We start from the raw sequence: 24492 nt of genomic DNA, 5'->3' as shown, positions 1-24492 counted from the left end.
CCGAAGACTCTGAGGTGACTCACAACTGGTTTTCTGACGCACCATGCCTCAAAAGGAGTCTTTCCATCTAAGGCTGGATGAGGAGACCTATTAAGTATGTGAGTAGCACTGCTAATGCCTTCAACTTCTAATGTAGGATCGAGAGACTTGGCCTTTATCATGCAACTTGCGATGGTCTTGAGAGTCCTAATCCTTATAGCTACAACATCTGTCTTGTGCGGACTAAGTACTGGTGAGTTCTGAAGATCAATCCCCTCAGTTCTGCAAAAGTTCTTGAGTCTTTTGTCAACATATCTGTTCTCATTGTCCACTCTCAATACTTTGATGGCTTTCCTTGACTTGTGTTCAACATGAGTCTTGAAGTCTTGAAGCTTGTGAACCAATTCATTCTTGTGATGAAGGAAGAAGACCCAAGTGAATCTTGAAAAGTCATCAACAAATGTGAGTATGTAGCGGCCTTGGCTGACTGAAGTCACTGCAAAGGGTCCTGCTAATACCATGTGAACTAGCTGAAGAACAACTGGAGCTCGAGAAGACTTCCCTTTATCATACTTTCCCACTGAACAAGATGAACACTCTCCCTTAGAAAAGTTGATATTAGGTAGACCTTTGACCATATGTTTCGAGCAAAGTTGCTGAAGAGAGCAGAAGTCAAGGTGACCAAACCGCTCATGCCATAAGTTGATGTTTGAAGTAGAGTGAGTTAACAAGGCTTGAGAAGGACTCTTAGGCACAAAGTGGGAGAAGGAATAAAGCCTCTTGTCATAGTTGACTTTCTCAACTGCTACTAATGAATCATCTTTTAGACTTCGCACCATCACTGAATCTGGAAGGAACTCAACCTTATGACCATCTCCAAGGTGAGTGATTTGGTAAACTGATAAGAGATTGGAGCTTAGATTTGGAACGTAGAGAACGTCTTTGAATTCCCCATCTTCCATTTCAACATGTCGTTTACCTTCAACTTCCATTTTAGTATCATCTCCCACGAAGATGTGTGCCACCTTTGACTACTCAATGAACAAAAGTCTTCCCTTGAAGAACCCATGTGGTAAGAGGCACCTGAGTCAAGTATCCATTCCGAAGAAGACCTTGTGTTTGCCATAAGTGCTTGACCTTTACCTTTTGAAGAGGTAGGAGAAAAATCCTTGGAAGTACCTGGCACTTGAATCTTGTTCTTCTTGAGTAGGTTTTCTAACTCATCGATTCTTTTTGTCTTGCAATGATGCTCGTCATGATTTGGCTTTTTGCAATATGCACAAAAGAGTTTGTCCTTCTTTTCATTACTTCCTTTCTTGTTTGAAGAAGAACTGCCTTGTTGAGAGGAGTCATGTTGTGTCTCAGATTGTGTTTTCTGCTTCCACTGCTTTTTCTTGTTATTGCTTTTTCCCCCTTGACTTGATTTGTGATCATCACTAGCCACTAAGGCTTTTGTCTTAGATGACTTGAGAAGTCCAAAATCCACCAAGTGAGATTGTTCAACAATCAACATATCTGCAAATCCATCAAAGGAAGGCTTCTAGTAAGCAGATCCCATGGTTAACCTGTGATTATTAAAACTCGAAACAAAGTTGGCGTACTCAGAAGGTAGCTTCTTCAAGATGTGATGAATCAACTTGTCATCCTTCATGGGATTTCCACAATCTTTAAGAAGTGCCCTATACTCATTGACTTTAATGATGTAATCCTGAATTGTGTCATAATTCTTAGGATCCAAGAGAAGGAGATCATCCTCAATCCTCAATCCCTTTTCTTCATCCACTTTACCATACAATTGTTTAAGTTTATCCCAAGTTTCTTTAGATTCTGAACAATTTTTAATGTGATAGAGAAGATCCCCATCTACACAACTCTTGATTACACCTAAAGCTTGTTGATCTTGATTTGTCCAATCCATGAGTTCTTTAGCATCAGTAGCTTTGGTAATTGTACCATCAACATACAAACTATATCCTTTTTCCATTAATCTACTCCATGCAATATCTTTCCATGTAGAATAGTTGCGTGAAGTTAAAGGAGGACATTTAAAACCCATGATGCAGAAATGAAAAGAGCACAAGATAGAGAGACACGAAACACAGTACACCCCCCCCCCCCCCCCCCCCTTTTCACTCAATCAAAAAACCCCCCCAAAAAAGATGCTTTGGCACTTTATAAGTAGTGCGTTTACAATGGGCCACTTGTCAAAATGAACAAAGTGGACTTTTTGATTTTGCTTTTACAACTGCCTTATGAGGCTTAAATCTGTCACTTAAGCACTATAGCTTAGTTATACAACAATTCTGAAAAAGAATCAAAGCTTTACAATGCCAAAGAAGGCCTAATTCTGAAAGTGAGAAATTTCTCCACACAACCCTAGAATCTGACTTCAGATTTGGAAAGTAGACGGAAAAACACGCACTTTCAAAAAAAACAGAACTTGAAAAAGTGACCAGATGTGCCTATACGGAGCTTCTGAAGTTGCAAAATGCAGGATTATGTAGGTATAGTCACCAAAAAACTCAAATTCTGCAAAATTTGTGCACCAAAACTAGAAAACAACAATATCACTGGAAAATTCAGGAAATTCTACCTGATTTCAAAAAAAATTGCACCTAAATCACAGTCTGGATGTCCGAGATATCGGCTTGCAAAGTCAGGTTGCCAAACTGAAAAGCAATCTAGAGAGGGTCTGGAGGAGAAACTGTGGTTCTAAATTTGACGGTCAAACGGCTGTCACTGTAGTTTGAAAACGACTGAAATGACGTCCAGACGGGTGTCAAATTTAACACAGGCAAATGGTGACGTCAGCAAAAATTTCACGCCCTTGGGTGACGTGGCAAGCTGACATAGATGCTCTGTACTGTATGGTTGCTGATGTGTCTTATCTATACAACGTGCATTGCAAAAACACCGGGTTCCACTAGTTTACGTGGCAGTCCCGCGTGCTTGGCCGTGTGGCGGTCTGTGATTGGTCCACGCGAGAGCCAGTCCACGTGTCCGAGTCTGGAGTTGGGGCTAGAGGCCACGTGGCTTTGTTTTGCTGTGGGCGGGAAGTATCTCAGCGCGCAGGAGAAGTTAAATCACCGCCGGAAAGTGTGGAAACAGCGGCGTCGGAGTTTAAATCACTTGGTCGGAAGTCTCCAAACGCTGCGAATGCCGATGACGGAAACAAAAAACTTGCTGAAAGAAAGTTGCAGTGACGTCGGAAATGAGCCGCGGTAGTAGTCTCTGCAAATCGCCGATTTGGAGGTCTGCGGGCTTTTAATTGCGTGCCAAAAAACCAGTGTGCTGCTAGAATATCCACTCTTTGTCGGATTTCAGAGAACGCGTTCCAGAAGTGGTTTTAACGGCCGGTGGGCTATATGATTAGTCCCACATCAACTAAAACGAGGGTCGAGTCGCAATTTAAAATGAGGAAGCCGCAGAGTTACAAACAAAGCAAGTCCCGTTGGGAAAGTGTGGAGGGGAGTCGAGATGGTGGAGTTTGACCCGCGCCGGCATTGAGGACCTCACCGGATTTGCCTCCCGCCAAGTTGTGTGCAGATTTGAATAGTACGGCCGCGGGGGGATATTCCTGCTGTTTATTAAATAAACCCTGCAACAAAATATCTTCAAAAATAGCAGATCTGGGATGTCACTGCCTGGGTCTGCTAAAAAAATTTTGTCTGCTAGGTGCCCGAAGGGCAAAAAAATTCCGCTAATTCTGACGAAAATTACAGAGGAAAAATAAATTGCAGATCTGAAATTAATCAAATAAATCCGTAAAAAAGACCATACCCATACTGCAAATTGGGCCTCCGGGTTTCAATTTGCAAAATTTTTTTGCCTCACGGTCGACTTTGGGCCAAGGTAGGTGTGCTTATAGTCGATTTTCACCAGTTCAGTACTTCGGACGCAATGGCGAGGTCAGATCTGGTGCTAGACACTCCCAATTTCTGCAGCACTCCGAATTCAGGCTGAGGTGATGAAGCAAGTAAGAGGTCTCAAATAGCTTGTGATGAGAAAATCTCCAAGTTGCTCTGATACCATGTAAGAATTTGCCTAAGGGCAAAATTCACTCAGGAACTAAGAACTCAAACACAAGCACACAGTAGACCAAAGAGAGAGAGAGAGTATGATCAGAATAACAATGTATTCAATAACTAGTTCATCATAAGAGTACACTAGGAGTGCCTGAATATAAAGGCCTCAGGAGAGCTTCTAGAATGCATAGAAGTTAGCATCATGATGTGTCATACAACCAAGAGCATGTCCACTAGATATGGGTTATCCTCCATTAAGTACGGAAGTGCGGTGATGAGAGGATAAGCCTACAAGGGTGGGACACGCAAAACAGTGTTGTAGACACCATGTACTTAAATAGAGTTGCGTACTCCTGTGTTGTCTACATGACAACTCAAAAGGTGTGCAAACTCCTAAGTGTCTCACAAATAAAAATAATAATATAATGCAAAATAATTAACTAATGCATTAACCTAAGTAAACTTAAGTAAGTGTAATAAGTAAATACTTATTTACACCAACAGTCACTTTATGACAAAAGTAACTTTAGTGACTAAAAAGACAAAATTGGCTTTTTATCCCACATTGCCAAGTTGTTTGTGTCTTCCCTCATATCGAGGTTATAAAAGCGTGGGGCTACATTGGGATTGACACCACGAATATGTGTTATTAATCAAATCTTAATCGGTTGCTTGAATGTGACTGGATATTTCCAAAGGACGAAACCCCTAAAGGAGAAAGGTGGGACTAGACACAAACCTAGTGTCTCACATTACATTTCAAAGTTGTGATTCGAATTGATACACTAAAGATTTATAAGAAGCTGGAACTCCAACAACAGAAGAAAGTCAGGAGATTAAAGTCAGCTTTAGGCACTTGGCACGTATAGGTCAGTAACTGTGTTTTATGTTTGGACGGTAGGAAGAGAGGTCTGTTATTCCCTAGCTGAGACAATGGTGGAGAGAACCTTGTGTATATCCATTTTCATATGACATTGGTTCAGACATTATCAACATTCGGCCTGGCATCATACCAACGGTAGCAGAGATGCAAGTGAGTGTTGAAGGAAGCTGGATGACATAGTGAACAATCCTCATAGTTGCGTTAATGTTTGGCACCCCTACATTAGTCCGGTGCAGTGATATATGTTGACAACACTGGTAGCGCTCACTTCAGGAAGGAGGTGACAGTAGCAAGGGTCACGGGTTAGTGGAAGGAAGACTGTCGGCACACCCAACCTTACCACGAGCTCACCCACAGGACACTATTATCTGCAATGAAGTCACAGGACAAGAACACTATGTTATGACACGTTTTCAGCAACTGGTGAGCACGCTGGAGCTATTGGAAGTTGATAGACTAGAACTGAGATCATTGAAGGTATACCGTAGATAGTAGCATAACCCCCAAGTCATCTGCGAATTACACCAGGTTCTGCTTATTTCTGTTATAAACTCATGTTGGTAATGCAAGCATTAATAAGTATGTTGTATACATTCATGTAATCACTCCTCTATGTTTTCAGAATAGAAAGTTTTGTAAGAGGACTGTAGTAGATTAATATAAATTCCTTATTGTCATTTCCTGAGTTTTCACATTGTTCTTTCAAAGTATTTTAGTCATATTACTGTATTTCTAGAGTCGGATTTCTTACAGCAACATCAAAACTTAAAGACCTGGGAATACATGCCAGCTGTTTGACAAAATGCCTCTTGTCCAACCTTGATTTTCTTTGACCAGAATAAGTATGGATTATTACAATGGTATTAGAGCCTAGTTTCCTGCTATCCTGTGGGGTAGGAATGCTATTTTATTTTCAGTTTTGTTGTTGCATTTGGAGTGACCAGCACTCTAGTTTTTTATTCCTATGGACAAACATAGGAGGATTGGTAGTTCCAGAAGCCGGTGGAGTAATGAGGAATTTAGCATCAAAATGAATGCTTTGTAGGAGAATATGGAAAATCTTAAGCTTCATCAATAGAGGTTGGCGGAGAGCTTGTCAGATCAAAAGATAGTTGAGAGGGTAGCGAGGTATATGGTTTTTGTCTTTAGAAGGCCGACATTGAGGTTGCAGGGAAGGAAGCTTGAGTTTTCCCTGACAGGTGTCCATGATGCAGATGTACTTGTATTTAGTATGACATCTGCTAGTCCTATCTACAGTGTTAATGATGGACCCATTTCACAGAGATTAGTAGATGTGTCAATACCCTTGGTGGATAGCGGTACTAAGCTTCAACACATTGAGGCCCCTAGAGTTGTAGTTAGTGCAGAGATAGTTGGTGCAGTAGTTACTACCAATACTTCAGGCTCTCTTGAGCAGGGAATTATTATTGGAGATTTGTATGTGAGTTGTCTAGTGTTGCTCTAGTGCAGGAGGCAGTTGCTTCCTCAGGTGAGATTGATGTATGTATGGAGTCACCCAGCTGTGATGTCGGTGATTTGGGTGTTACAGTAGAGTTAGTAGATGTGGATTCATGCTCTAGCGTTATTGATTCACAACCTAGCATAGAGTCAGGTGACGACAGTTGAGGCTCTATTAGGTGATGGGGATGCAGATAGTATGGACACCTCTAGTGATTTGTTGGATGATGCTATGAGTTGCACTGAGTATGATACCTTTTGTCAGATATTGGGTGATGACTCTGAGGAGATTGTGGATGAGTCCTAGGATTGATGTTTACAAGATCTTACTATTGAGGTGGAAGCTGAGACATGTGGGGAGATTGATATTGCGAGGGCTTCTATTTCTTCGGAGGAGTTGTTTGAGGTACATAGTAGTTGTATCTCAGATGTTGAATTGTGCAAGGAAGATAGAACATGTATGAGTGATCTTGTGGTGGATAGTTCTGATTCAATTTCCTATCACAGTGCAATTAGTGAGACACAAAGCTTGCATAGGAGTTAGGGGTTACAAAGGCATCATGTGACTTATCAGCTAAAGGTGAGTGATAGTGATATTTCTTCATCTCTTGATCATTATGATGCTATTTGTCATATGCTAGCTACAATTGGTTGGGGTGCTCCTGTGTCAGATGAGCACAATGATAGTAGTCTTCCCTAATAGAGGTTCATGTGCTTCGAGAGGTTGTTAGGATTTTGAATCATAGTTACTCAGTTAGTTGATGATAGAGATTACCTTCTGGAGTGGGGGAGCACCTGCTATGAGACATTTTTAGGGAAAGAGGAGGTGGTTGAGCTCACTTGGGAGCTTGAGGTGACGGTGGACTCTCTTTAGTATACTTAGTTGGCTCTCTAGGAGTCACAGTCACAGTTGGATGAGGTTATCAGGGAGTTAGAACGGGTACAGTCAACACCAGTCCCAGAACCTATTCAGTTACATATTGTGGTTGGTGGTGAGTTTGCTTCTTCGGTTGAGGATGAGGGGTGTGATGATGTGGTGAACACATTCGTTCAGGATATGAGTGTAGTATGTATAGAGGAGGTGAGAACATTAGTGGAGACGGGCTCTCATGGTGATTTGCTTCCTTCTATTGGAAGGTAATCTATTCCTTCTTTTCATACAACTGGTAGCATTGGACAGTTGGCATTGTCACATTTTTAGAGAGATCAGTTGTGGATTGCAAGTGAACATATTGATGCTTCCACATATAATTTCTACTGTACTGAGTCATTCATTGAGTATTTGGTTGAGAGTTCGGATTTGCAGGAGGTTTCATATAGTATATTTGAGGGTACTCTCATTCAGGGCTCTCGTGCTATTCGACGATTGGTGAGGAAGATTGTAGAGACCTTGGCTACAATGCTTCCCAATAGGGATTTTGTGGTTGGACTTGCTGAGAGGGTTGCCCAGGATCCTGCCCGACCAATAGTTCAGAGTCAAAGATTGGAGCCATTTTTTGATTTCCAGTTTGATGATGATGAGCCCTTGATAGAGATTGCGAGTTTTTATCGGCATTACACTATGAGGAGTGCTCATCACTTTTCTTTTGACCCACAGATAGAGGACTTGGTTTTCAGTGCTATGGATGGTGACAAAAGGTTTGGTATTCATTACACCCGTAGAGGGCGTACTTTTCCGCCAATGGAGGGAGATTCTGAGATACAGGGTATTGTGAAAAAGTTGGATGTGCTAGTGAATGAGATGAATCAAAATCACAAACAGATGACCCAATTGATTTCGAATTTGAGATTTAAGTAGAGCATGATATTGTTATTTCGAAGAGCAAAATGCGATGATATAGTTGCAGCTTTAGATTTGTGGGACATATCTTATGAGACACTGCATGAGTTGGGCACAATTGAGGTGGAATGTGATGAGAATTTATGTCAGGTTAAGTTAGATGATGCAGTTGTTGGCACGAGTTTCCCAGATCATGTATTTGATGGTGATGCAAGGATAGTGGGAGTAGGAGCATGCAGGGATATTGTCATATCAGCAGCCACTTTTGTGTCGATTGAGCCATCCAATGAGGAGTTTAGTAGTATGCATGCGATTGTATATGTGTGCTCCGATGATAGTACACTTGTTATTGTTGATGAGGTGAGTGATGTAGTGATAGAGTCATGTTACACTATAGGTCAACAAAGTGTTGATGTTCACTTCATGGATAGTCCTATGTTTGACATGGATGCAACATTGTCGTATGACAATCCATTGTTTGAGGTCGATGTTGATCACTCACTTGAGTGGAGTTGGGCTCAGTTTTCACCATCTGTAAAGATTTAGTTTTGTGTTGTGGTAGTTGGTAATGTTCCTGTGTACACAGATTTTGACGTGGCTACACCTATGGTTGATACAGTTGGCATGAGTGCATATGGTTCTCCTGTAGCTACGTCTCTTCAAGGGATTGTTGATCAGCATTCTAGTCTAGCTTATATTATATGGGTGGGGACCAAGATGAAGATATTTCTTGTGGGGGATTGTTTTGGTGATATTCTAACTCCTACATCATTAGCACAAGTTTTGAGTGCTATACTGCAGGTCATGTTGTTGGTCCTGATGATGTGAGTGGTATTTAGTTAGTCCAATGATAACAGGGGTGTCACATACTACTTCATTTGGGATCCAGGTGGAGGTTGGAGTTCACTGTGATCGTTGGATTGCTTGAGGGCAAGCAATCTCGAGAAGGGAGGACTGTAATGTCCTCGTTTGTTGCTAGCATCAAAATTTTAGGGATTAGCCTAATATTGGATCCTCGTAGGCCAATGAGGATGGTTAGAGGGTCTTCTGAGGATTGATTCATCTCCAACATTCAGGGATTTATGGATTTGGTTTTCATTCGATATCATTTGGACTTCATTTGCCATACTTATTATTTAAAGTAAGTTAAGAGTAATAGAGATGGACCCTTTCTATTTTTAGAAAGTGTATTTGGTCAGATGGGGAATTACGAGGAGAGATTCCTATTTCAGATAGCATGGCAATTAGGCAAGTATTTCAAGAGATATTAAAGTTAAAGTGACTTAAGTGATTTATTTAAATATTTTAATGTTATTATAAAGTTATAAAGTAACTTATAATAATAAAGTCACTCTAATATTATAAAGTGCAAATATAAAGTTACTTTATGATTTAAAGTTAGTTTATGACAAAAGTAACTTAAAGTGACTAAAAGACGAAATTGGCTTTTTATCCCACATTGCCAAGTTGTTTGTGTCTTCCCTCATATCAAGGTTATAAAAGCGTGGAGCTACATTGGGATTGACACCACGAATATATGCTATTATTCAAATCCTAATCGGTTGCTTGAATGTGATTGGATATTCCCTAGGGACGAAACCCCTTAAGGAAAAAGGTGGGACTAGATGCAAACCTAGTGTCTCAGTACATTTCAGAGCTGTGATTCGAATTGATACATTGAAGATTTATAAGAAGCTGGAACTCCTACAACAGAAGAAAGTCAGGAGATTAAAGTCAGCTCCAGGAACTTGGCACGTATAGGTCAGTAACTGTGTTTTATGTTTGGACGGCAGGAAGAGAGGTCTGTTATTCCCTAGCTGAGATAATGGTGGAGAGAACCTTGCGTATATCCATTTTCATATGACATTGGTTCAGACGTTATCAGCATTCGGCCTGGCATCATACCAACGGTAGCAGAGATGCAAGTGAGTGTTGAAGGAAGCTGGACGGCATGGTGAACAGTCCCCATAGCTGCGTTAATGTTTGGCACCCCTACTTTAGTCTGGTGCGGTGATATATGGTGACAACACTGGTAGCGTTCACTTCAGCAAGGAGGTGACAGTAGCAAGTGTCACAGGTTAGTGGAAGGAAGACTGCTGGCACACCTAACCTTACCACGAGCTCACCCACAGGACACTGTTATCTGCAGTGAAGTCATGGGATAAGAATACTATGTTATGACACGTTTCCAGCAACTGGTGAGCACGCTGGAGCTATTGGAAGTTGATAGACTAGAACTGAGATCACTGAAGCTATACCGTAGACAACAGCATAACTCCCTAGTCATCTGCGAATTACACCAGGTTCTACTTATTTCTGTTATAAACTCATGTTGGTAATGCAAGCATTAATAAGTATGTGGTATACATTCATGTAATCACTCTATGTTTTCAGAATAGAAAGTTTTGTAAGAGGACTGCTGTAGTAGAGTAATATAAATTCCGGACTGTCATTTCCTGAGTTTTCACATTGTTCTTTCAAAGTATTTTTAGTCATATTACTGTATTTCTAGAGTTGGATTTCTTATAGCAATATCAAAACTTAAAGACCTGGGAATACATGCCAGCTGTTTGACAAAATGCCTCTAGTCCAAACTTGATTTTTTTTTTACTAGAATAAGTACATATTATTACACATACAACATACATCAACCACAAAGTTGTAAAGTACAAACACAAATTAATACACTGACAGATAACCAATATTATTGAACACAACAATAGGCATTTTATAGATATACATCAAGTAATATCCACAAAGACTAATGACGAGTGTACATAATGATTCGTATTGTGGAAACTCAAAGTTGTGTATTTTATGGGGGTTGGAGTCAACAGGGTCAAGGGGCATCACCCCTTGCAGGGTTTTGGGGTTAGCACCCTTGTTATGACCCCTCCTAAAATGGAACCCCACAGTTATAAATAATTAAATAGAATATAATATAATACTTTGCATGATTAAAATGTAAATGTACTATCATCATTAATATATCTTATATATATGAGTGATAATTATTCAAATATATCGTTGCCCTGGAGACAATGAAATCATTGAACGATATTGAGTCAATAAGCTTATAAGAAATAATTGAGTATTAACAAATAACCCTTGTAATTGCAACACCTTATTTATGCCATTACAAGTCATCCTGGGTAGGGAAGAAAGGAATCGACATTGAATAATCACAGCAACAAATATATATGAATATTTAGCATAATCCATTTTATAACACTATTCAAAACTGATTATCAATAACATATATTTTCAAAATAATAATATTAATATTTATATATACTCATAATTCAAATATAAACTAAGGTCCATATTACACTACACACCACATGGGGTGTATATATAAGGAACGATAATACATAGGAAAAAAGGCACGACATTTTAAGGTGATAAGAGGAGCCGTTGACAAGGATAATGAAGTAATATCGTGGAGAAAGGTATTAAGGGGGAATAAACAAAGGATGCTTGGTAAGATACAAGTAAAAGGATCGAGAGGGGCTTAACACATAAAGTGACCAAAAGGGGGTCAATTAAGTAATAAAATAATGACCCAATTTATTTATAAGAGGGGTATAAGTGGAAGAATCAAGTAAGGGGAATTAATAGGGGACAACATAAAGTATATTAATTCAAGTTGTCATATTAGGAGAGATTTATAATATTAAATATACTTTTTATGGTATACAAAATAATAATCTTTCATGTATGTGTATATATTTTATTCAAGATTTTGTATAGCTTCAAAGTGAACATAGGCTTCTTATATTTTCAAGTGTAACATATATTCAAAATCATTTGTAGTATAATCTACTCCAAACTCCAAATTTGGAATTTAAAGCAATAAAGGGTAAGTACAAAAAAGGGACATTACAACCCCCAGGGGGATCAAGGGGCAATGCCCCTTGCAGGGGTTGGGGGCAGTGCTTGGGGTAGCAACCTCAACGAGGTCAAGGGGCAACACCCCTTGTACGGGTCTAGGGGTAGTGGTTCCCAGTAGGGTCAAGGGGTAGCGCCCTTGGAACACTCTCGTTGCCAAGACCAAATTAGCATTTTTAGAACCACATAGAACTCCATAGCGTGCACCATCTTCTCGAATTTTTATGATACCAAAAACAATATTGATAAATTGCAAAAATGCAATTTCCAAATCTCTTGTCAAACAAAGCACAAGATATCAAGGAATTGTAACTGTTGTAGGGAAGGGTGGTGTTCATGTAGTGGTATGACATGTCGCTCGATAAAAACAACTTAAGACATTCCTTGTTTTATGTTCTTTTTGCAAAAAAGAGTTGGTCTATAGTGGAGTTCCGTCATTGGGACTCGACAAGTCACAACAAGTCTTTCAATTGGCCATGACTCAATGAGTCACCTGCTTGACTCATACAAGTCCAACTCAAGGTCAGTTTGTCTCAACATAGATATCTCGATTAGCAATTCGCAAAGACTCGGCATGTCATGGAACTATGAGATAAACATAATCATTCCCTGAACATATCGAACTACCAGATGCCCAAGTGCCGTTGATACATGTCTAAGAAGTGAGTGCATCATGCAAGTGCTTTTTTTCCAACCAAAGAACCTTGATGGGCTTCCCTGTGCACTTGCTAGAATAGGTGGGACCTATCCTTCAACGTTGAGGTCATGGATGATAACTACAAGTAGCGACAAGGAACAAAGGTCATATTATGCTCATGGCAACAATCTTCCATTGGATGGGCCAAGATAAATTTCATCCTACGCAATACTTTCTGAAACGTTGCCAATTTGTTGAAACTACCGAGCATTGACATAGTAGATTTTACCGCCTGTTGGCGAATATTTGTTTTGAACTTGCCAGGTAATCAAAGGGTGGAACAATACTAACAACATGATTCCAAAGGATACCTGTGCATATTGGAATTGCAAATGTAATATTCCAAAAGCATTACCTTGGACCGTGACTACAGGTGCAACCTTTATAATTAAAATTCTCTGTACTTGAGCATATTAGTGTTTAAATTAAATCTATACAAATATTGCATTTGAGATTTGAATTATTGCAAATTATATTGCTTGAAGTTTAAACAATTCTGGCTGTCATTACCTTTGTGTGTTAGAATTGGTCCAATTGAATTAGATTGAACTTGTGCATAGAGTAATTACAACAAAGATTTCATTCAAAAATAGCACTCAGAGATCAGGAATATTACATTGGTATCAGAGCCCTCATTCCTGCCAGCCTATGGGAAAATCACATAGTCCAGACATATGCAAAAGGGACATTATAGTTTCCGTAATACCTGAGTTAGAAAAAATAGGGATCCTAACACTTCAATAGAGTCATCTAGTTCATCCATATAGGTTGATATTGAAGATAGTCATACATAAACAAACGAAGAAATAATCTTTGATAAGATAAGATAAGATAATGCTATTAATGTCCAACAATATACCAACAAGGGTCTAAGGGATTGAAAAATACAACAATGCAGAAAGGAGCAACCTAGCAGGAGCGCCAAATGACGTCTGAGAAAGAACAAACAAGAAAGCAAATAAAGGGAAGCAACAACAAACTAGAGAAGGACTAACTATCCTTTCTCGGTACAAAGAAATCCAACACTGAAGGATAAGGCCCAAGACGAGCAAGGGTTTGGGCCTGTCTTTGAGAAATGCAAGAGATAGGGTGCCATTGTTTGAGGAATCCGCGATGATGCTTGACCGATCTGGTGTGCCTAGAGACGAGTGTGGTAGGTGGCTGCATCATACCCCTGGGAGGGGGTATGGGCAGAAAAAAAGGCGGTAATGAGCTGATTGGAAGCTTGGCTTTGAGGAAACATGAGCTGTAGAGTGTGGTCCTGGAGTTGGGAGGTCTCCCGGAGATAAAGAGCTAAACACCGCTGGTCGGAATAACTGAAAAAAGCCGAGAGGGATCTGCTGTCTCTAAAAAAGCAGTGGAATGTGCCTCTAATATCGTAGTAGATGGGGCACCTAAAGATTAAATGGACCTCAGTTTTCGTCTCGGATAAAGTGCAAAGGCGGCAAATCCGGTCCTCGCACTAAAGCCGGTGAGAGCTGACTCTAAATGACCCCAGAGAGATGCAAAGGGCGTGGCACCCACGTCATGGAACTCATGTTGGTGCAAGTACTGGACTTGGTGTAATTTCAACTAGTTGGACCCTTGACATATTATTTTGTTATGGTCCTTGAAGAGATTGCTTTTGGAATCAATGAGGATGTGTGCCCATGCATAGGCTGAAATCTTCATTGGTGTTAGGGTTAGGCAAATAACATCTATAATAACTTTAGTTATGGACCTGTTATATTCAATTGATAGTACAGATTATTCTTCCATAATCAGGTGTTATGTTGTGCTCTTTTTAACTCGAAACCTGTTTAATTCATTAATTGATTCTTTTCTGTTCAAATAACCTTTTGTTGCTGACTCATTCAAACACTCTTTTGCAAAATGATTCTGCCTATGATAACATGGAAAACGAAAACTATATTCCGAAACTTTAGTATATGAAAGCATGGTTCAAAGAAGATGAAATGATCAATTTAAAAGAGACAATAGTGCAATATAATCAAAAATTTTATTGCAAATGAGAGTTCAAAGAGTTATTCTTAGAAGGGTAGCAATCTGGAAAAAGTTAAAATATGATTCAAATCCATATGCTACCTTTCTACATTCAGATACTACTTTATAATTTGTGTGGAAGGAATGAAGAGACTAAAGATAGAATGTGATTTGACTCTTCGTAGGGTGTAACGAGCCTTCTGATTAGTTTTCCTGGGTAGAACGCAAAACTCCAAATACCAATTTGGGAGCCATGCAGAATATTTTCGAATATTTTATTTGGGGGGACATTTTGACAGGAAAATCCCTGAATTTGTACCTACAATACTTAAGAGACAATATTAAGATTTTTTTTCTATTACTTATAATTCAACCAAACTACAATATCGAGTCTCTTTGCTGTGCACTCATCAATCGGCACAGTCAATCACAGCAGTTACGTAATATCAACAGTATATTCAAATATATACAGATATACAAAGATGAGACATGAGAAAACCATTATTATTTCTTATGAACCGCACAATCCATCCTGATGGGCCTTCCACCCCCCTCAGTATTCTGTCTTGATGAATGTGTTGACTGTATGAGTGTATCACCACTTTACCACTGATATACCTTCTCCAGGAACTGCAGCAAGTGGAATTTCTGCAATTGGTACTTTATCAGCCTGTTTTTTCATTCTCCCGCTCTTTAAGTTCTGCCATTATGTTGTATAGGTCTGTTTCAACGGGGGGTCACTCTGTGCCTGCTTCTAGACCATGTGTAGCCTTTTGGAAATTTTCCACTTGGAGAATGTAACTGTCCCTTCCTGCAGAAGGGTCTCAAATTTTTTCCTTTCTAGCTTCATAGTTACTCTAACCTGCACATTAATGTTATGGTAAATGAGTCTTTGTAGAGACTCTAATATTTCCATCTTTTCCACTATAAATATTGTCATTTCTAAATTTCCAAATAAGCCTAAAAAATCTCAACAGAAAAATTAGACCAAAAAACACTAAAAATCTTCTAGAGGGTCTAAATGTAACCAAACACAAGCTCAAGGATGCTAATATTCTCATTAATAAAGATACCAAATAGGCTCCAAGCTTCCTTAGCAAATAGGTAGTCAAATACAACATGCTGCATATTTTCAACTTTCAGGTGATCTGCAGAAGTACAAATATTAAGCTTTCCATTAGGCTTCCTAGGCTAAGCGGCAGCCTGTGTTGGATTAAATGCCACATGAAGCATTTTTAATTCTTTTTCTTCAGCTCCACAGGTCTGGTCCACACTTTATCAATTTCTTTTTGCCAAAAAGGTCATGGTTCACATTCCAGGATGCATCAACATGGATAAATATCTCATCATCAGTGAGAGAAGTGTATATGTATTTGGTTTTGACACGGGGAAGAGGTGATCCGTCATGCCAATAAGGATGTGAATCCATTATTACCATAGTTATTGTGTCTAGGAAGGGATAATGAATTACATGTCTCGCTAAGCACAAAGAATGTTCTTCAATGTGAATGTGGGATATTAAACATCTGCCAAATCTCCTCCTGGCCCAACAACTTCCCATCTTTGATAATGTCTGCAGATTTTCAGATGCCCTTAACTGTCCAGCTCTTGGTTGAACATCCTTGTAACAGAGCCAGTGGCTTCTCCCCATGTTTCAGATTCTGCCAAGCTGTTCTTTCACCGCAGATATTATTTTCTTTTATTATGATTCCATTGTTTGAGATGAGCCACCTCACATCTTACCATCCTCCCCATAAATATTTAAACACACCTGAACCTGAGACCTTGATTGGAAATAAACCAACCATGAGATCGCATAGGTGTAGTCCTTTCCATGAAGGTCCTTTGCAAGGAACTGGTCTGCTAATATTGTGTCTAACTAGGAACTTCCAAGGCTACCCCCCTGCATTGCTTTGAAAAATCACTTAGCAGAGAGTGCTAAGCTTTTTGACATCTATTCACTAGTTATTTCTGGATTTGATTCTGTTTGATCAGTTTTTTTTACACAATCAAATCCACAAATAACAAGTGAATATTCACATAATTGTGGAAATCTGATAGCATTATTTTTTGATGTCTGTTATGATTTTAATATCTGAAGAAACAAAATGCCCTAATAAATTGGCTTGCTGCTTTTATCAGCTTTTCTTTTCCCAAAATTGTTTTGACTTTCCACTCTATAAGGTCATCTTCATCTAAATTGAGTTGGTTAAGGAAACAAAATGCATCAAAATAAATTATCCAAGCTTTTGATATATTTTTTTCTTCATTTTTTGAGCATTTGCAATGGAAATAGTACAGACGGCAGTCTGCATTTAGTCATATATGGCCAGATCTATCCTTTTCGCTATATTTGATGTGTCTTTAAATTAAATAAATGCTTTGATTTCAGTGTTTGTTTATTTTCAATCTGATAATATTTTTTTATTTTCATTTCAACAGAAGCATACCAGAGTGGAGAACTGCAGGAATTGTTGGAAAAGGCAATGTGCTCTTAATATGCAGCGTACTAGATACTATTGTACACATGACGTTGAATTTGTTCTTTCAACAGCAATATCCTTTGAATAAGATGTCACATTGTAATATAATTCAATGATTTATTTTAGCTGGGTTGATCATAAATTTGCATTTCTCTATCTTTGTAAAAAAATATAATTTTAATATGCTATTTATTGCTTGAAATTAAAGAATAGTTTATGGGACTATATCTGAAGTCTTACGATTTCTTCATTCTGGGAAGTTGTCACGATTTCTTTATGCAGGTCTGGTGGCAGTGTAGAAAGGCGAAACATGAGATTGACTATAAATTTGAAACTGTGTTATTGATCTATCTATAAGACGTGATCCAAAGTGTTTTAGACACTGTAGTTTCTAGGTCACCTTTTAGAGCAGAACAATTGGCTGGTAGTTCTCAATCTTAAAGGAGTGTATGAACTAGAAACAGATTTGCATTTGAAATGTCATATTAGGCTAAACTTTTCAAAGACTACAAATTAGAAAATAAAGTTGGCTGGCATGTGCTACAAATGCTTCATTTGGACTTGCCATGCAGATTTAAAAACTATGATGCAGTAAATTAATGGTGAAATCTATTGTTATCGGGAGATGCATCTCCCCCCTTCCGAGACACATCTTGGAAATCGAGACGCGGCTTTTCGGAGACTGTTTGACCTCAAAAAAGATCGGAGACTCCACAGCGATGTCTCCTGAAGACTCGAATCCAAATGGTGAAGTCTTCCTGAAGTCTTCTAATTAAAAACAAAATTTAAAATATAATATTAAATTATTTTATGTATTTTGACCCTCCTTTTAATGATTTTTAAATGCAAAAAATCAATGACAGTTTAAACGATTTGATAATATAAGTCATCATCATGCTATATACTAGATAGGTTTCTGATTTTTATTTACAGTTCTAAGTTTTTGTTGTTGCATATCAGCGATTTAGCATCAAACTATATATTTTTGAATTTTAAATTTGAATATGTAATGATAAGCTCAGCGATTATTAAATCTGATATGACGATGATCGTATGTGCTCATAAATCAAATATAGCTAAGAGATATGTAATGTGAGTTTTGAACTATTTGACTCTATAATAGTATTACATTACCATTAGTATTTAGTTTTACAATTTTACTATTTTGTATTTAGTGTTAGACTCTTTAAATTTCCATTCTTCTTATTTCTGTTGAAGTATAGCATCAGTCAAAGTGATATACTCATTACATTGAGTATTTGTATTCATGGTTTATATGAACATTGTTTTATGTCTCATATATAGACCTCTATGTATTTATAAATTACTTAACTAATTGGGCTCTTATGATTAGAAGAGACGATTGTGTTATGAAGTTCTTGAATGTAAGTGTTTCACTGCCACGTCTCTACGGGACATGACTTTGTTGTAGTCTCTGTCAGATTGATTTTTTTTTTGATTGGTAAGAGGCCGAAGCCAAGGTTAATTATTATTATTTATTTCAATTATTAGTTAATCTCGAGTAGATTCAAACCCAAGACCTTCCAATAAAAAGGCTCACAATTTACCATTGTGTTGTAGGCTCTTTGCCTTCTGTTAGATTGATTTTATCAGTGCTACCTCATTGATTTTCAATTAATTATTTCAATTATTAGTTAATCTCAAGTAGTTTCAAACCCAAGACTCTCAATAAAGAGGCTCACAATTTACCATTGTGTTGTAGGCTTTTTGCCTTCTGTCAAATTGATTTTATCAGAGCTACCTCATTGATGATAAATTATCTTTAAGATAAGTGTCTTGTATATATATATAATATGTAACATAATATATATTATATATATCATGCATTATATATTATTATATAATAATGTAATAATATAATATAATATTACATATATGGTTAATATATTAATATTATATATATGTTTAAAGATGACTTATACATATAGTTATTTATCAACTAAATGGTGATTAACTATAGAGACATGTCTCTTCATGTCTCTTGAAAAGACATGTCTCCTCTCATATTTATGTGAGATCCAAATATGCATTTGGAAATCATCAATTACAATGACCATGATTATACATTTGCGAAAATGATCTTAGTTACTTTAACATAATATTAGAGCCTAACTGTAAATGTTAGAAAAGGCAAATAGTATGGAGAAGACCTAAAGCACAAAGAGAAATATGTATTTCTATGATCAACTACAATGATAAGTCTATCATCCTATACACTCGACAACACCAAACATTATTTTATAAGAATATCGATTGGACAACAATAAACTTTTCGCAAATGTGAGATGGTTGAATCATCCTTAGAATAAAATGAGAATTCTTGCATGGACAAGAAGGAGAAAATCGGTTTAAAGTAGAATAAATTCAATGCCGATCCCGCGGCTATGAAATAATGTGTTAGAAGCATGCAGACTTCTACATATCCGATTTTAAATATACAACCTTGGGTCACCACATCACATAGGCACATAAAGCGAGGGACACACAGTGAACCTATCACCACCGAAGGACAGTGCATGATAAGGAATATAGGGAAGATATGCGTGGAGTTCTGTTCGTTCATCCTAAACAGAGATCATTATTAATATATGGCGGTGTCTTCTATTTCTCAGTATCGATACAAAATTGGAAGAGAGAGCACTTTGAAGAAGAAGAAAGGGAGGCCAGACTATAGTACCTTCATCTAGTTAATACATCCTCATAATCTCTTTAGAAGTGTTACAAAATTTCTCCATGATGAGTACACTGGAAAAGAACAGAGGCTCATACTGTTGGAGTCATCTGAATTACATATAGTTCAAATCTGTGCAATTTTAATGCACTTGCGATTTTCTTATAGAGGCCTATATCAATTGCAATGTTAGATATGAAGATTTGACACTCAACATAGTATATCTGTTGCATCACAATTTCATCTTGTAAATATGGAAAATACATTGTACAAGGTGGATATAGATGAGCATTCAACAGTGGGAAAGTACCGTAGAAGTTATTATTGCTTGAAAATCACTTTGAGACATAAACATTAAATTCTTAAAGTACATGAAAATGTTTGACCAAACAATTTGGGTTCAAATTGAGTAAGGGATATCGACGTATGTCACCTAAAAATCCCAACACAGAGTAAAATATAAAATGGATTGATGAAAGAAACAAAGCAATTTACATTGGTTTATCTCCATTTTAGCTGGCAGGGCCACTGGAATGAATGCATGATGTCAATTATATGCATCTTTTCATAATTTACACTGGTTTATCCCCATTTTAGCTGGCAGGGCCACTGGAATTGTGAATGCATGATATCGATTATATGCACCTTTTCATACTTCATGGTGTGGAAGTAATACTTTGCAGAGGGAGATATTACTCAGATTTACACCTAATATTTCTATTTTTTCCCTTTGTCATCGCATTTTGAACTACCTGAAAATTGGCATAGCCATACCAATTATCTTCATAGATCATTTGCAAGACTAAGAAAATGCAAATTGTAGAAGAGAACTAGTGAATCATATTAGGAGTAACGAAGAGGCGCCACAATGCTCTGTAAATTAATTAATATCTTGATGACTATTAAGAAACAAAAACAATTACTCCATCGAGTTCCAAGTCAACAAGTTGTACCATGTAGTATGCGAGTCAATGTTATCAACAATAAGAATGTATAGATCAATAAAAAAAAAAAAAAAAGGAGCATCAAGTTAGACAGGGGTTGCACAAATGAACAATAGACATAAGGATTCGATAAAAGATAAAGAGTGACATGGAAGGTACATAAGGCGATAAATATATAAGGCTATAAAGTATGGCAGATTTATATATTGAAAGGATGGAGTATTGACCATATAGTGTTAAAATTAAACAAGGCATATTCTTTGTACAAAATACCTACGGTTATTCGATATAGGGATCCACACTATCAAAAGGTCATCGGCCCATGAGATTATAGTAAGAAATTATTAATATTTGACTAAGAAATAATATAGTAAGTCTTTATTGTGAAGGAAACAATGGGGACTACTAAGAAGGTAAGTATAAATATGTTAAATAATATAATTTATTAGTATTATTTTGAGTTACTAATATTTTCATCTAATAGAAGGAAGATAATCACTTTGAATTCAAGATGAGAGAGACAAGTATTTTGAAATGATTACATTTTGCAAATTACCTCATTTATTTTGTAGTCTCTCTCTTATTCATATTTCTATATGTACTATAAAAATTATTATTATTTTTGATCTTTTGTGGAAGCACTACATGATATGATTTGTTGATGCCAAAAAGAGGATAAGGTTTATAGTTGTTTCTCCAACAAAATTGTTGTGATCGTGAAAGAGGTCGGGGACTTGGAAATACTCATCGTCTCCTTCAATATTCTTGTGCGGTTTGTGCTTGTGCAACGACTGTAAAACAAAAGTACCGAACGCTCCCGATATCTGAAAAACCAGTGTGGGAAGCCCAAATTTAGTGCCGGATCTATGAACCCAGGTAGTAAACATGTCGCTAATTAAACAAACAGTAGGAGATGTGGTGAAATTGTCGTTTTGATGTTCTGCAGGACAAGATTGGTCGGTACGCAAGTTGTTGGTGCTTTCTCTGATTGAGGCCCGAGTGTTTAACAAAATACCTTTGCAAGTAGATTACCCATTGCAAGACTAGATTGTATGTGATATGTTTGATAGAATATTGGGTATAGTATCTACTTTGGTTTATTAATATACGAATTAGTTTTGTTTATTCATTTATTGCGTAGTACTATTTTGAATCATGGAACCCCCACCTAATCTTGCAACACTATAGTAGATTGTTGACCAATTGACATTATTGAAGAAGGATAATGCAGCTCTGAAAGTCACAACTCTTTCTCTCTCAACAGTTTCCCAAGGTCTCTTAGTGCAATTGCAAAAGTACGAATCAATGAACCAAACTCTCCAGGACACTATTTACTCCCTATCTCAATCATTGAATGATTCGAATCGACAGGTTGTGGCTAATTCTTCACGCATCCAAGACCTCTCTGAAACTTTTACCACACAAACAACAGGCATTACAAAAGATATTAGCTCCATTATTGAAGACTTCGGGGATATGGGAAACCTCAAGAACAAGCAGATTGACCTTGTTAATAAACACACATCTCTTTTGACTGAATTAGAGCAACAAATTAAAACTTGGGCCTCCACTTGCAAAAACTCCAACACTACGCCTCTCCTTGAGGTTGAAAAAATTGTCCAAGAGAAGTTGGCAGAGGATCAGGTTAGGCACTTCAGGGAACTCAACCTTCGGGTTAGAGGTCTTCCTTCGTCCTCCATTGATCCTCTCCCCATAGGCGACTCATTTCTCAACGAGCAACTAGATATTTCTGATGTTACATTAGACAGAGCATGGTTTGGACATGATGGCACCCTTTTTATTAGGTTTCTCTCACTAGCCAATCAACTACAAGCTCTCAAGGCAAAGAAGAAGCTCATCCTTCTTCCCACAAAGATATTTCTTGATGAGGACCTCACAAAATCACAAGTAGTTGAACTAAAGCACTCTAGGAGCCTCATGGTAGAAGCAAGAAGTAACAGGGAATGGGCAGTAATAAGGAATCTAAAAGTAGTTATTCATGACTCACCTCTTAAGGGTTGGGATGCGAGACATACCCAAGCCAAATGACAGTTTGAGCACCAACAGTTGGGCAAGTCTAAGCCCTCCATTGGCTCTCTGCTTGTCAACTGTTGGAATGGCAATGGATCCCTGTGGTCTTTGCCAGGGTTACTTCATGATGCAGTTGGGTATGTTGATTTGTTGATTGTTATTGAGACTCATGAGAGTCCTGCTCGACCTCTTCTAGGTTACATAGGATATCAGTGGCTTTCAGTTTGCAGAGAGGAGGTCCGTGCTTCAGGTGGGGTGCGTGGTTCCGGTGGGGTTGCTTGTTTGATTGGAGATGATTTGTTTAGTACTACCACATTGGTTCTTTTTGACTCTCAGACTAGATTTATGTAGATTCAGGTTGGTGGCACTAGTTGTTGTTAAAGAGATATCTTCATTGCCATTTGTTACTTTCCGCCAACTTCCTCACCTTATGCCATTCACAGTGTTGAGGATGGGAACCCTTTTATAGACCTATTCGAGAGCATCTCCAAGTTTGGGGTTATGGGTGACATCATCATCTTAGGAAACTTTAAAATGCACGGACTAAAGATCTCCAAACCCCCCAGTATGATTGTGGGTCCGACTTGATTTGTACTACTGAGAGGGATCCTACTACTATGGGGCTTCAATGTTTGTCTGAGGATCACAGTGGCCTCTAACTTGCTATGGTTGCCACCTTCTCTAGCTTTGTGAGTCCTTTGATCTAGTAATTCTGAATGGCCTCTCTTGCTTCTCGAGTTTTGAGCTTTTTACGTGTTGGCCTCATAGTAGGGGTGCGTGCGTGGTTGATTATATCCTCATTGTTGCATCTTTCCTCCCCTCCATCCAAAACTTTACTATCTCCTGTCTTCCCTTGGCAGATCATGCCCTCTTTAGCCTTTCAGTTCGCATTTCTTCCCACCCTCTACCGTCCATCGCTAGTCATCCTGCCTAGAACCACCCCCTTACCCATTTATGTTTTGAGGATAGTGATCAAGACCTCTTCATTTTCCAGTTGAGAAGATTCCTCCACCCTGCTAGCTTCACAGATCACAGTTCGGTGTCTACCATGTTTCACTCACTAGCTACCGTGATTTGGGAGTCGACTCTCCTCTCTATCCCTCACCGCTCCATTCCCAACACTCCCAGATCCATTCGATGGAATACTTGTCCCATTAACCAATGGTTTGATGAGACCTGTAAAACCTTCCACTGCTCTTTATGCTTGGATTTTGGTACTCATTCCCCTACTTTCACCAATTTATGACTCTCCTACAAACACTTTGTTCGCCATAAGAAGCGACTATTTATTGCTTCACAGGGCATATCCCTCCATGACATGCTTATTTAGTATCCCAAGTTGTTTTGGCACATCATGTTCCCCTGGCATAGCCAACCCCAGTCCACCCCCAACCTTCGCCTCCTTGCCTCTCATGTCTCCACATTCTATGATATCCTGGGTCAACTCGCTCCCCTTCCTAGCTCACTCCCCCATTGTCACTTATTCTCCACCTCCAACATTTACGAGGCCATCAGACTTATGAGATGCAACACAACAGCTGATGAGGAGGGTTTTTAGGTTGAGCTCTTCAAGCTCGGCACCACGATCCTAGGCCCTTATCTCTCTACACTCTTTGATAAAGCGATTTGTTTTGGTTTTCTAGACTCTT

The 24492-nt window shown here is 38.3% G+C and overlaps 1 protein-coding gene across 1 annotated transcript in view; it reads left to right on the top strand.

Annotated features, from left to right (window-relative positions):
* LOC149540096 (uncharacterized) overlaps nt 1-17524 on the top strand; it is a 96115-nt gene extending 78591 nt beyond the window's left edge. Inside the window, exon 3 of the mRNA XM_089801293.1 lies at nt 17136-17524. Coding sequence (XP_089657419.1) covers nt 17136-17191 — 56 coding nt within the window. The 3' untranslated portion in view covers nt 17192-17524. The remainder of the gene's footprint in view (nt 1-17135) is intronic.
* The last annotated feature ends 6968 nt before the right edge of the window (nt 17525-24492 follow it).

The sequence above is a fragment of the Cupressus sempervirens genome, chromosome 9 (genome assembly GCF_028749045.1).
Source record: "Cupressus sempervirens isolate cs-2001-9-10 chromosome 9, ASM2874904v1, whole genome shotgun sequence".
Taxonomy (NCBI): domain Eukaryota; kingdom Viridiplantae; phylum Streptophyta; class Pinopsida; order Cupressales; family Cupressaceae; genus Cupressus; species Cupressus sempervirens.
This window is presented reverse-complemented; position numbering and strand designations above follow the sequence as displayed.